Source organism: Eretmochelys imbricata, chromosome 10 (genome assembly GCF_965152235.1).
Source record: "Eretmochelys imbricata isolate rEreImb1 chromosome 10, rEreImb1.hap1, whole genome shotgun sequence".
Lineage (NCBI taxonomy): Eukaryota > Metazoa > Chordata > Testudines > Cheloniidae > Eretmochelys > Eretmochelys imbricata.
Window position 1 is genome coordinate 56416309 of NC_135581.1, and position 13739 is coordinate 56430047.

At 39.5% G+C, this 13739-nt stretch overlaps 1 protein-coding gene across 2 annotated transcripts in view; it reads left to right on the plus strand.

Moving 5' to 3' along the window:
* LRRC49 (leucine rich repeat containing 49) overlaps positions 1-13739 on the plus strand; it is a 125486-nt gene that overhangs the window by 60176 nt on the left and 51571 nt on the right. For both annotated transcript variants that reach the window (XM_077828045.1, XM_077828046.1), the window contains exon 10: positions 2171-2318. In XM_077828045.1, the coding sequence (XP_077684171.1) occupies positions 2171-2318 (148 nt within the window). The remainder of the gene's footprint in view (positions 1-2170; positions 2319-13739) is intronic.

The following is a 13739-nucleotide window of genomic DNA, read 5'->3' on the forward strand; positions in this document are numbered from 1 at the left end:
CTCCTACACAGAGACGTGGCCAGGTGGCTCTGCATGCTGCCCTGTCTGCAGGCACTGCCCCTGCAGCTCCCATTGGAGTGCCAGAGGGGGCCATTGGAGCGCATAGGAGCCGGAGTGGGACCATGTCACTGCTTCCAGGAGCCACATGGCACAGCCCCTGACCCTGCTCCCCGGCCGGAGCGGGACAAGCCCCAGACTCTGCTCCCCAGTGGGAGCTTGAGGGCTAGCTTAAAATGACTGGCAGGCTGGATGCAGCCCACAGGCCACAGTTTGCCCACCTCTGGTTTAAATAGTTGGCTTTTAAAAAAGGGGATTTATCATTCACAGAAATTCTGTGAGGATTTCCTAATAGACATTCTCCTGCACTGTTCTGTAGAGCCCTGCAAATCTGTGGATATCCATGGACCATTTTTGTGGATTGTGGATCAAATGCAGATACAAATTTTGTATCTGCACAGAGGTCTACTGTTATGGGGTGGTAAGGCACCTAATTTGATGTCTCGCCCAGGATTTGCAGGAGGCTTGGCCATCTGCATGGAGGCCTTGTACCTCTCCTATGGCTCTGGTCTCCAGTGTCTGCAATGAAGCCATACTTGCAAGGTCCCCTTTTGGCTGCAGCTTCTATAGGGTGCACAGTATTTTTTGTTGCCCTCTAGGAGGATGAAGACACCAGAGCCATTTTTCTGCATGGAATGGTCTTCCACACACAGATCGAAGCAGCAGCATGATATTGTACCCTCATATAGAAATGTTTTTGCTGTTATTTACAATGTTTATCTTAGAACATTTGGATTTTTCCACTGTCTGCTTTTCCTTTTTTGAAGGATTAGAAAGGGTGTCTTGAATCTGTCTCTCCACTTCTCAGAGGAGTCTTCTTGTATTTTCATATAGTATTTGTCTTTTATCTAGACCAACACATAGCCATGTTTCAGTGAAATTTCGGCAGTCATAGTTTTACATAGAGGACTTACAGTTGTGCACAATAACCAGATTGCAAATGTCCTTCGGGTGCTGTCGAGCGTAGGCTCTTATCTAACTAATGGCATTTAAGAAAAATAGCCATCAACTTCTGATATACTCAGAAACATGGAATATGAGCAGAACTTCACTAAGCTGCACACTTTATAATACACACAAACATTAGTGGTCTTTGCTCTCTTCTCAGAAAATATATAAATAGATGAGCACTGTACTGAGGTCTCATTACTAAGAATTTATTTTTTACAAAATATTTGAGCAGTGCATGTTCTTGCACATTATTAAATATCAGAAAAAAAGATGTGTGTCAAAATAAAGGAACAATGTATATTTTATGATACAGGGATCCTGAATTAATTTCTTATTTTTCTTTCATTCACACAATTCAGCAGTTTGGAACAGATGCCCCTGTAATTAGGTAAAAAATTGCTGCCATATCTTATATTTTAAGATCTTGAAAAATTCCAAACTACTGTGCGAACTATGTAAAAAGGAATCCCTTCACCCACCAGCTTCCATTAAAGTGAATTATGGCAGATGTTTAGCAGTGCTGAGAAGCTCTATATAATATTTTTGGGACAGTAAAAAATGACATCTTTCTCCAATGCTGGTGGTGTGGAAATTTACTTAGGCAAAAGGAAGTATTCAAAGTGAAATTTAGCCAAGAAAATGACAATCATTCTTATTTTTGGGGTTATAATGCCTGCAACTGGTTATGAACTTCAGTTTTCTGGTTCTTCCAAGAGACAGTATCTTGTGAATACAGGGCTAACGTCATGCTACAAATAGTAAATGCATCTTGTAACTTCTTTTCTATTATCATTTTTATTATTTTATTTTAATTGGCATCAACCAATATATAAAGATATAAAATGAAGAGGAATAAAATGTTATCAAATCATGAAATGAATTGAGCAAGGATAGTTTTTATTGCAAATCCTTATTTATTTTTTAAATGTCTTGTTGAAATATTTGCTTGTCATGTTGAGAGATCCTGTTTCAAAAAACTACCAGTTCCTAAAGAATTAGTGATAGAGAAGAGGGAAGCAAGAACAATTCATATTCATTTCTAACATGCTTCTGATGTAAGCATATTTAGCGTTTAGAGAATGCCTTCCTGTAGCTTGTATGTCTTTGTGAAGAAAATTGATTCTTCAGTTGCATTAAAAGCAATTCCCTTTTTTGTGTGCAGTTTTGACAACGTTCTGTGCCTTGCTGATTCCTCATCCCTATCTGATATCACCCTTGATGGCAATCCGATAGCTCAGGAGACATGGTACAAAAACACTATTCTCCATCATATGATGCAGCTCCGACAGTTAGATATGAAGAGAATCACGGTAAGGAATTTTCTGAAAAAGTATTCGTCAGATGCTGTAAGTATTAAAATTGGTGAATAGGATTGCTGGGTTCTATGTATGGAAAAACTTTTACGTTGTATCTACCTCTGAATTCAGATGTAACTTGAACATTACAATATTGTAACTTGTTTTTGTACTGTGCTACACAAGTATGTATTTTTCTTGCTTAACTCTAACACATTTATTTTTATTAAACCATTTTAAAATATTTTTCTTCACCCACACTGTGACAACTGTCCCATGACAATTGTAAAGAATATCAGAGGTGTTTTCTTCTAAACATCGAACAAAAATGTTATTACAATAAGGAAAATATATTATCACTAAAATTACTGACTCCTTATTTCAGTGTAGTGCTTCTGCCTAGAACCTTCCCCATCCCAGTTGTTCCTGGCTTCCTTCTTCAGATTTAAGTAACAGTACATGTCCTCACAACCACTATACAGGTGAATTATCACCTGTTAGAAGAACAAGCCCTCTGTTAATACCTTTAAGTAGGCCCACATCCTTGTTGAGTTCCTCAGCTCTGTGATGTCTGATCTCTGCCAGCTTTTTGTCCCATAGTTGTCTTAAAATCCACAGTATTGTTAAGTGCTCCAGTCTTCCCCCTCCCCCCCCCCCAAAAAAAAAAAAGAATTGTCCCCTCCAAAACCACAAGATTGGCTTAAAATCATGAGATTTATTTATATCATTCTTGTTATGTGCCTTCTGGTTTTTGAGCCTTAAGGTTTCACATTTTCAAGCTTTTTTCCCACAATAATGAGGACTAACAATTCACATTTTTTTTTTAAATGAAAGCTGAGTTTCTCACATATATGACTTCAGGAGCTAGTTCTGTAAGAAAAATACCAAATATCATAAAAAGAAAAGGAGTACTTGTGGCACCTTAGAGACTAACCAATTTATTTGAGCATAAGCTTTCGTGAGCTACAGCTCACTTAGAATCATAGAATCATAGAATATCAGGGTTGGAAGGGACCCCTGAAGGTCATCTAGTCCAACCCCCTGCTCGAAGCAGGACCAATTCCCAGTTAAATCATCCCAGCCAGGGCTTTGTCAAGCCTGACCTTAAAAACTTCTAAGGAAGGAGATTCCACCACCTCCCTAGGCAACGCATTCCAGTGTTTCACCACCCTCTTAGTGAAAAAGTTTTTCCTAATATCCAATCTAAACCTCCCCCACTGCAACTTGAGGCCATTACTCCTCGTTCTGTCATCTGCTACCATTGAGAACAGTCTAGAGCCATCCTCTTTGGAACCCCCTTTCAGGTAGTTGAAAGCAGCTATCAAATCCCCCCTCATTCTTCTCTTCTGCAGGCTAAACAATCCCAGCTCCCTCAGCCTCTCCTCATAAGTCATGTGTTCTAGACCCCTAATCATTTTTGTTGCCCTTCGCTGGACTCTCTCCAATTTATCCACATCCTTTTTGTAGTGTGGGGCCCAAAACTGGACACAGTACTCCAGATGAGGCCTCACCAATGTCGAATAGAGGGGGACGATCACGTCCCTCGATCTGCTCGCTATGCCCCTACTTATACATCCCAAAATGCCATTGGCCTTCTTGGCAACAAGGGCACACTGCTGACTCATATCCAGCTTCTCGTCCACTGTCACCCCTAGGTCCTTTTCCGCAGAACTGCTGCCTAGCCATTCGGTCCCTAGTCTGTAGCGGTGCATTGGATTCTTCCGTCCTAAGTGCAGGACCCTGCACTTATCCTTATTGAACCTCATCAGATTTCTTTTGGCCCAATCCTCCAATTTGTCTAGGTCCTTCTGTATCCTATCCCTCCCCTCCAGCGTATCTACCACTCCTCCCAGTTTAGTATCGTCCGCAAATTTGCTGAGAGTGCAATCCACACCATCCTCCAGATCATTTATGAAGATATTGAACAAAACCGGCCCCAGGACAGACCCCTGGGGCACTCCACTTGACACCGGCTGCCAACTAGACATGGAGCCATTGATCACTACCCGTTGAGCCCGACAATCTAGCCAGCTTTCTACCCACCCTATAGTGCATTCATCCAGCCCATACTTCCTTAACTTGCTGACAAGAATACTGTGGGAGACCGTGTCAAAAGCTTTGCTAAAGTCAAGAAACAATACATCCACTGCTTTCCCTTCATCCACAGAACCAGTAATCTCATGATAAAAGGCGATTAGATTAGTCAGGCATGACCTTCCCTTGGTGAATCCATGCTGGCTGTTCCTGATCACTTTCCTCTCATGCAAGTACTTCAAGATTGATTCTTTGAGGACCTGCTCCATGATTTTTCCAGGGACTGAGGTGAGGCTGACTGGCCTGTAGTTCCCAGGATCCTCCTTCTTCCCTTTTTTAAAGATTGGCACTACATTAGCCTTTTTCCAGTCATCCGGGACTTCCCCGGTTCGCCACGAGTTTTCAAAGATAATGGCCAATGGCTCTGCAATCACAGCCGCCAATTCCTTCAGCACTCTCGGATGCAACTCGTCCGGCCCCATGGACTTGTGCACGTCCAGCTTTTCTAAATAGTCCCTAACCACCTCTATCTCCACAGAGGGCTGGCCATCTCTTCCCCATTTTGTGATGCCCAGCGTAGCAGTCTGGGAGCTGACCTTGTTAGTGAAAACAGAGGCAAAAAAAGCATTGAGTACATTAGCTTTTTCCACATCCTCTGTCACTAGGTTGCCTCCCTCATTCAGTAAGGGGCCCACACTTTCCTTGGCTTTCTTCTTGTTGCCAACATACCTGAAGAAACCCTTCTTGTTACTCTTGACATCTCTCGCTAGCTGCAGCTCCAGGTGCGATTTGGCCCTCCTGATTTCATTCCTACATGCCCGAGCAATATTTTTATACTTTTCCCTGGTCATATGTCCAACCTTCCACTTCTTGTAAGCTGCTTTTTTATGTTTAAGATCCGCTAGGATTTCACCGTTAAGCCAAGCTGGTCGCCTGCCATATTTACTATTCTTTCGACTCATTGGGATGGTTTGTCCCTGTAACCTCGACAGGGATTCCTTGAAATACAGCCAGCTCTCCTGGACTCCTTTCCCCTTCATCGGATGCATACTGTGGAAAATACATAAGATGTTTTTATACACACAGACCATGAAAAAATGGGTGTTTATCACTACAAAAGGTTTTCTCTCCCCCCACCCCACTCTCCTGCTGGTAATAGCTTATCTAAAGTGATCACTCTCCTTACAATGTGTATGATAATCAAGGTGGGCCATTTCCAGCACAAATGCAGGTTTTCTCCCCACCCCCCAAATCCACTCTCCTGTTGGTAGGTTTCAGAGTAACAGCCATGTTAGTCTGTATTCGCAAAAAGAAAAGGAGTACTTGTGGCACCTTAGAGACTAACCAATTTATTTGAGCATAAGCTTTCGTGAGCTACAGCTCACATAGCTTATCTAAAGTGATCACTCTCCTTCAATGTGACGCTCATGATAAAATTGAGTGGGCAACACTGAATTCAGGTGTTCTGATTGGCAACAGCATATTGCACTGGTATACACTGGGCAATACCTAGCTTGATGTTTCTATGAGTGGATGAGTTTACTTTACACTAACAGGAAAGGTCATTGTCTAACTTCATTTGATGAATAGACCAAAACTCTACTTGGATTGTGATTTTTTTTCTCCTTTATTGTGGTCCACCTGAATATCCTGAATTCCCCAGTCTTGCTTTGCCTTGCAGACAACTAATAGGTAGACCTGGTAATTGCTCATTTCTGGTTAGAAATTCCTTAATTTCTTCTGCAAGAGAATTGAAGAAGATGTTTGTCTGAAAATTATTTATAGTGGGTGCTATTACTGCTGTAGGGGCAAGGTTGCGGAAGATTGGCAAGGAGCTAAGTGGTGGACTGAGTATGTGACTGGATGTAAGCAGAAGATGCAGGCAGTTTCAATGAACTTTGTTGGACAGACCCTGCCAAAAGATATTGTAGCATAGCTCACCATATTTTTGCCTGTAAAAAAAGTCAGTTTATGTAATAAGCATAAATCGTACATATAAGAATGTAGCCAGCTGTTGACCCCATGTAACCCCGAAGTAAGCGCGGAGAATATAGCGCCGCAGAGGACTCCCCCCCTGCGGAGTCCTGCCTGGTCAGCTGTCCCGAACGGCCAGAGTCCCCTGCCGCCCCTTTGCGCGTCCTAGGGGCTCCCTGCACAGTTTGGAGCGTAAGTTCTTCCTTCCTTCAATAAAGCATAGTTTACTATTCTTAGGCCTGAGTGTCCTCCTTTCGCTGGTATCTTCCCCCCCAGATGTTGCGGGCACAACTGCATATTCCCCTTCATTTCTGTTTGGCATGTCATCTCCGCTGGCAAAGATTTTCATTGAAGTGAGAGCAGAGGCTAAGGGTAACATTTTTCAAAAGCACCTAAGTCCTCTTAACTTTCTATGAGACTTAGGCTCCCAAGTCATGTATGGATTGTGATACCTTGGGCTGCAAGTGTATATCTCTAGGAGACCAGTTCCAGTTAAGAAAAACAAACCTATCCAATTGTTTAACCTAGCTAAATCCCATCCCAAGAGAAAGTCTTTAGCTCTTTCCCCCTCAAACTTCAATTGATAAAATAAACTGAACCTTTTTGGATGACACACTTCGTAAGGTGTTTTTTTTCCCCTCAAAGCAGGAAAATGGCCCTTCTTTGCCATCTACCATTGAGAAAAGTAAATCGAAGATAATCCTTTTTACAGCAGTTTGCAGATGTGTAGAAAACATGTCTAAATTTGAATTGAATACAATGCAGCTTTATAAGTAGGCTTCGCAGAATTCATTTTTTTGTAATTTCGATAGTATTGATGTTTTGGTTTTAAGCATTTTTTTTGTTTTTTATCTATATACATTTTTACAGTTGCGGGAAATTATGGGGTTTGTGTGATGGGGTATACAAACCTCACACTGGGCCCGAAGGAGTTAAAGGGCAATACTGGGCCCAGGTAGTCCTGCCCCTCTAGGCCTACAAAGTATGCTCTGGCTGCAGGTACAGGTTAAAAAGAAGCTCAGAAATCCAGGCAATGAGAGGGAGAGCAAACAGGCTGGGGGAAAGGCAGGCCCTTCTCCTGAAAGCCACACTGAAGGCTGAGCTTTAGATGGGACCATGGTGCTGGTGAGCCCCACAGGCGGTGCTTTCTCTAACCTACCTCTTGCTCACACCTGCTTTTTTTTTTTTTTTAGAACCAGTAGGTCCTGAGAGGCTCTGCTCATTTGAACTCTGTTAAACTTCAGATTGTTTGAACTTTAGGGAACCATGCCCCAAGCTGAAGGAGCAGATAGAAAGGAAGTGGTCCAGGGTGGCAGACTTGGGTTCTCTGTGTGGAAGACTTGTCTGATGCTGTTTCCCACAGGGGCCTGGGCTGGGATCCCATGGAGAGGGTTGGCCCTGGTTCCCCTACCACATCCTGCTTGAGAACTAGGCCCATAGGTGGGCTGAGACCACAACACCTCTGGGGTAGGGACCAGGTATTTCTATCCTTCCCTCCCCCTCCCGTTTTTTCTGCAATGAGTGACTGGAAACCAGGTACGCTAAGTCCTTACCCACCAGGCCCCCTGAATACCCTATTACTGGGTAGTCAGACAACAAGGGGGTCAGGCAGTAATTATTTAATGACAGTAGATAGTGAGATTCAAAAAGTTAAAGCTCTATAACTGTTAAAACACAAATTGTAAACATTGCGTCAAAATATAAAAAATAAATATCCTTAAATCAAACTCTAATAAATTCTCACACAGCATTTTTCTTTCTTTGCCTATAAGTAAATTTTGATTATTATCTATGAAAATATTTTTTGTTGATTTGTGTGTGTATGGTGAAATTGACGTTTACTGACACTTACTGAAAAAAATCTACTCCTTCTAAGCCTACTTACTGGGGAGGAGTTAACCAGAAAGAAACACATGGACTGTACACCATGTATGTAATTTGCCCTTCCAACAAAATCTGTGAAGTTAAATACATATATTTTAAAAAGCTTTGCCATGGTTTCCAGCTCCAAATGTAGACTTAACAGTTAAATATTTCCAGTAAAACTTCTTTGCCTCTCTTTATTGATATCCTAAAGACTTCTATGGCTTGAAATGAACACAGCTATTATTGCTTGAAAATTTTTCCAGAATAGGGAATTGGTTCTCCTATTTTATTCAGAATGGAATTCCCTCCTGGCGCTGTTACTTTTTTGCATTGAGAGACCTTCCACCCCTGAAGTGTTCTAGCACTGGTAGGGCAATGCTATGGAAAGGATCCAAACAAAATCTCCCTTGCAACTTTGAGAAAAACAGACTTCTCAGGAATTTCCTAATAAACTATTAGAAGAAATAATCCTGTCCCTTAATTCACAGACTTAGAAGCTAGTATCAAAAATAATGGGAGATGCACCTTTTTAATCAAATACCATTTTTACAAAGAACAGTTGTAGATCAGGATAACTTATAAAAAAGATTGGCTTCTCTATCTTCTGAGGAGGCATGTCTTTATTCATTCCTGTATTACATCAAATGAAAATGCTATAACTTCCATTAATGAACAGCATGTTATCTTCAAGATACAGATGATATGAACTTATTGGGTATTAGAAATGTACTGTTTTATATGCATTCAATATCCCTATGAGTTTATAGTTTATCTATATATCCCAGGCCATTCTTCAGATTTTTATGACTTAGGTAGTTATATTTTATTTAGTTCTAATATATTAAAGTATTTTCTTGAACATAAATGCATATGTATATAAGATATTTGTCACAGATATTTAAACAGAACTCTCTGTTTAGAATATTTTTATATAAGACATGCTATGGAAATACGGGTGGACGGCTGTCCTTAACTAGCTAAGCTAGTTCACAGTCTTGGAGTTATAGTCGGTTTATCCTTGGCACTGGATATTCAGGTAGTGGCATTCACTAGTAGCACCTCCTTGAATAATAATAATAATAATAATAAACATACAACAAATAAAATAAAATAACCCTAAAGTGGGAACAGAATGTGCATCCCAGTATGCTCTATTTATCATCCTACTCAGAGCTCATTTGTAATGTTCTCTAGCATGCCCTACCGCATGGCAATGGGTTCAGCTGCAATTAGTATCTGGAGTGCTACTATCCATGTTATGCCATATTAGCATCAGGGGCAGCTGCTAGCATGGTAGAACTACAGATATAGTCACTTTCTTGTTTGCGTGCAACCTTTAATATAAAACATTGGATGAATGTAACAAAAGCACACAGTAATAAAATGCAAAAATAAGAATCAACAAGGAAATACAAAGAAATCACCATGGCTGTTAGAGTGAAAAGTACACCTGCATCCTCAAGGGTGAGAGTGATTGTCTGGACCTGCAGGGAGGGAAAGGACTGTTGACCCTTTAAGGAAGGTTCCCCCTTCAGCTCTTTAGCCATTTGGGAGTGGGTGGGCAATAGCTCTGAGAAAGCCCAATGGTTCCTGCGCCACAGGAACACCAAAGGGGTCAGGACACCATTGCATGCTGGAAAAGCAGCCCCCATCCTTCCTCCCCTGTGATTGGCATAGGACTGTTTTTTGGGGGTCTGCTGTGGGCATCGTGCTAGTCGTTTCTTTGCAACTGGAAGTGAATTTTTTCTTCACTGCCAGATTGGCCAAGAGGGATGTTTTTTTTTTTTATCTTCCCCACACCAACTGAGGGACCCAGTGGGAATGAAGGTAGGGTTCATATTGTCGCATCTTGGCAGATGTCCATTGCAGATACTTGTTCAATAGGGGTCCTATTCCCTGATAAACTGGAATTGGAAGTGAACTCAGGGGAAGGCATCCCCTAAAGAAGCTGGGAAACACTGTTGGTGTTTCTAACGTCTGATACAAGAAAAAGACACCTCCTTTCTCCAGAGTCTTAGTACTCAGACAAGGAGAGGGTGGTGGGGTCCCACCAATATGCTGGCACGAACCTTGGAGAGGAGAAGGGCTGATGGCAGCTCTCTAACAAGGAGATATGAGCTACACTGTACAAAGCATTACCAGATATTTCTCAGATGAATTATTAAAGGTGTAGCCTAGTTAAATCACATCCCTCGAGTCTTCTCTTGTCTTCCTGCATGTTCAACCCAATGAAATATTGGACTATCAAGAAGAAAAGAGAGATCAAATCATTGAAAGAACATAGCAGTGAGAAGAATAAAAGAAAGGCAGTTTTAAGATAAGGATTAAAGTATTAGAAGAATAGAGAGACATCCAGGGAAGTAGGGCTAGAAGAAGAAAAGCAATCTTTAGGAACCACAGTAAAAGAATGGACAATGGCAAAATTATTAGTGGGTGTCACTTGCTAACTTTTTTTGTGGAAATAATTTAAAGTATATTGTACTCTATCTCATTTTCCACCGGATACTGTGGTAATGACTTAGTAGTAGTGAAGTTTTACAGGATAAGTGTGTCATAAAGTTCCTGTTTATTTCATCTGTCTAGTTGCTTTGCATGCTTTCACATTATTTAAAGCTTAAAATGAGTTATTGTATTTGTATAGTCATTTTAATATATCAAGATCTTTTTTTTTTAGACTGCCTATATTCTCTGTCAGTGTCTTAAATTTCTGAAAAATGAAAGTGAAAAGTTAAGTCTGTTATTTCTTACAGGAGCTTTCTATTTTAGAGGGGAACCCCCCTCCCCCCCAAAAAAATTTTTCTCTGACGGTTTTGGAAGATATTTTGATATAAACACTTCAGGGGGTTATGAAGTAAATAAAATTAAGTTAAAAAGTATACTTCTCAAATGTTTGTGTTGGAGAACCTCTTTGCTTTTCATTTCATAGCTCACATTTCTTTATTACTTGGAAAATATGTGTTCTAAAAATACTGTCTATGAGAATATTTGGATTTCTGTAAACAAGGAACATTTAACCTAATATGGCTCTACTGCATTATTTAATTGTCCTGATGCGAGACTTAAACATTACCAAATGCCTGTATTTAGGGACAAATATGTAGTTTCTTGAGCATTAGTAAGTAGCAATGTTATATGAAAAATATAGTTAATATAAAGAACAAGAATACTTGTGGCACCTTAGAGACTAACAAATTTATTAGAGCATAAGCTTTCGTGGGCTACAGCCCAGTTCATCGGATGCATAGAATGGAACATATAGTAAGAAGATATTTATACATACAGAGAACATGAAAAGGTGGAAGTACCCATACCAACTGTAAGAGACTAATTAATTAAGAGGAGCTATTATCAGCAGGGGAAAAAAAACTTTTGAAGTGATAAGATGGCCCATTTCGGACAGTTGTTCTCTGTATATATAAATATCTTCTTACTATATGTTCCATTCTATGCATCTGATGAAGTGGGCTGTAGCTCACGAAAGCTTATGCTCAAATAAATTTGTTAGTCTCTAAGGTGCCACATGTACTCCTGTTCTTTTTGCTGATACAGACTAACACGTCTGCTACTCTGAAACCTGTCATAGTTAATATAGTTTAGTCAATGGTCTACAGAAAAGACCCTTTGCTTTCTCTCTTTTTAATTCTCTTACTGAGTGAGGTAGTTAAATCAGTGGAACAATAGGGGGCAGGAACAGTTTAACTATTAAAATGAATCTTTTGGACTATGATTCAGAATTGAATATCACAGACTCATTTTATTTGTATTTTACTTACCAAAAAAAATTGTGTAAAATTAGTTGCCTACAAAAAATACTCTCAAATATTTCCAATTACAATGTTGGGATGTAATGAAATAGTATGTTATAAATGCCCTCTGAATAAGAAGAGTACTTAACATATATACAGAACTTTACATTTTCCAAAGCACTGTACAAATGTTAATCTGTAGAAAACACCAAATTTGGTGCTTTATTATCTTCTATATTTTCATTATAGGAATGTGTACATTTCTGATAGTTTTTCTTTTAACTACTAATTCTGTATAGTTTTTATTTTTGTTTTTGTGCTGTTAATAATAGAATACCATTTATTTAAATATTTTTGGATGATTTCTACATTTTCAAATATAGTGATTTCAATTACAACACAGAATATGAAGTGGACAGTGCTTACTTTATATTTATTTTATTAGATATATTTGCACTGTAAAAAGTAAAAGAAATAGTTTTCAGTTCACTCAATACAAGTACTGTAGTGCAATCTCTTTATCATTAATGTTGAACTTACAAATGTAGAATTATGTACAAAAACCCCCTGCATTCAAAATAACAGTGTAAACTTTAGAGCCTACTAGTCCAATCAGTCCTACTTTTTGTTCAGCCAATCGCTCAGACAGACAAGTTTGTTTACATTTGAAGAAGATAATGCTGCCTGCTTCTTAATTACAATGTCACCTGAAAGTGAGAACAGGTGTTTGCATGGCATTGTTGTAGACAGTATCGCAAGATATTTACATTCCAGATGTGCTAAAGATTCATATGTCCCTTGATGCTTCAACTACTATTCCAGAGGACATGTGTCCGTGCTGATGAATAGTTCTGCTCAATAACGATCCAAAGCAGTGCAGATGTTCATTTTCATCATCTGAGTCAGATGCCACCAGCAGAAGGTTGATTTTCTTTTTTAGTGGTTCGGGTTCTGTAGTTTCTGCATCGGAGTGTTGCTCTTTTAAGACTTCTGAAAGCAAGCTTCACACCTTGTCCCTGTCAGATTTTGGAAATCACTTCAGAGTCTTAAACCTTGGGTTAAGTGCTGTAGCTGTCTTTAGAAATTTCACATTGGTACCTTCTTTGCATTTTGTCAAATTTGCAATGAAAGTGTTCTTAAAACAAACAACATGTGCTAGTTCATCATCTGAGGCTGCTATAACATGAAATTTATGGCAGGATGCAGGTAAAAAGAGCAGAAGACATACAATTCTCCCCCAAGGAGTTAAGTCTCAAATTTAATTAACGCGTTATTTTTTTTTAACGAGCATCATCAGTATGGAAGCATGTCCTCTGGAACAATGGCCGAAGCATGAAGAGGCGCATGAATCTTTATCGCATCTAGCATGTAAGTATCTTGCGATGCCAGCTACAACAGTGCCATAAGAACACCTGTTCTCACTTTCAAGTGATGTAATTAAGAAGTGGGTAGCATTATCTCCTCTAAATGCAAACTAACTTGTTTCTCTTAGTGATCGGCTGAACAAGAAGAACTGAGTGAACTTGTAGGCTCTAAAGTTTACATTGTTTTGTTTTTGAGTGTAATTATGTAACAAAAAAACCCTACATTTCTAGGTTCTTTTTCATGATAAAGAGATTGCACTACAGTACTTGCATGAGGTGAATTGAAAAATACCATTTCTTTTGTTTGTCATTTTTAATCAAAAATAATATGAGGTGAGCACTGTACACTTTGTATTTTGTGTTGTAACTGAAATTGATATATTTGAAAATGTAGAAAACATCCAAAAATATTTAATAAATTTCAGTTGGTATTCTATTGTTTAACAGTGTGA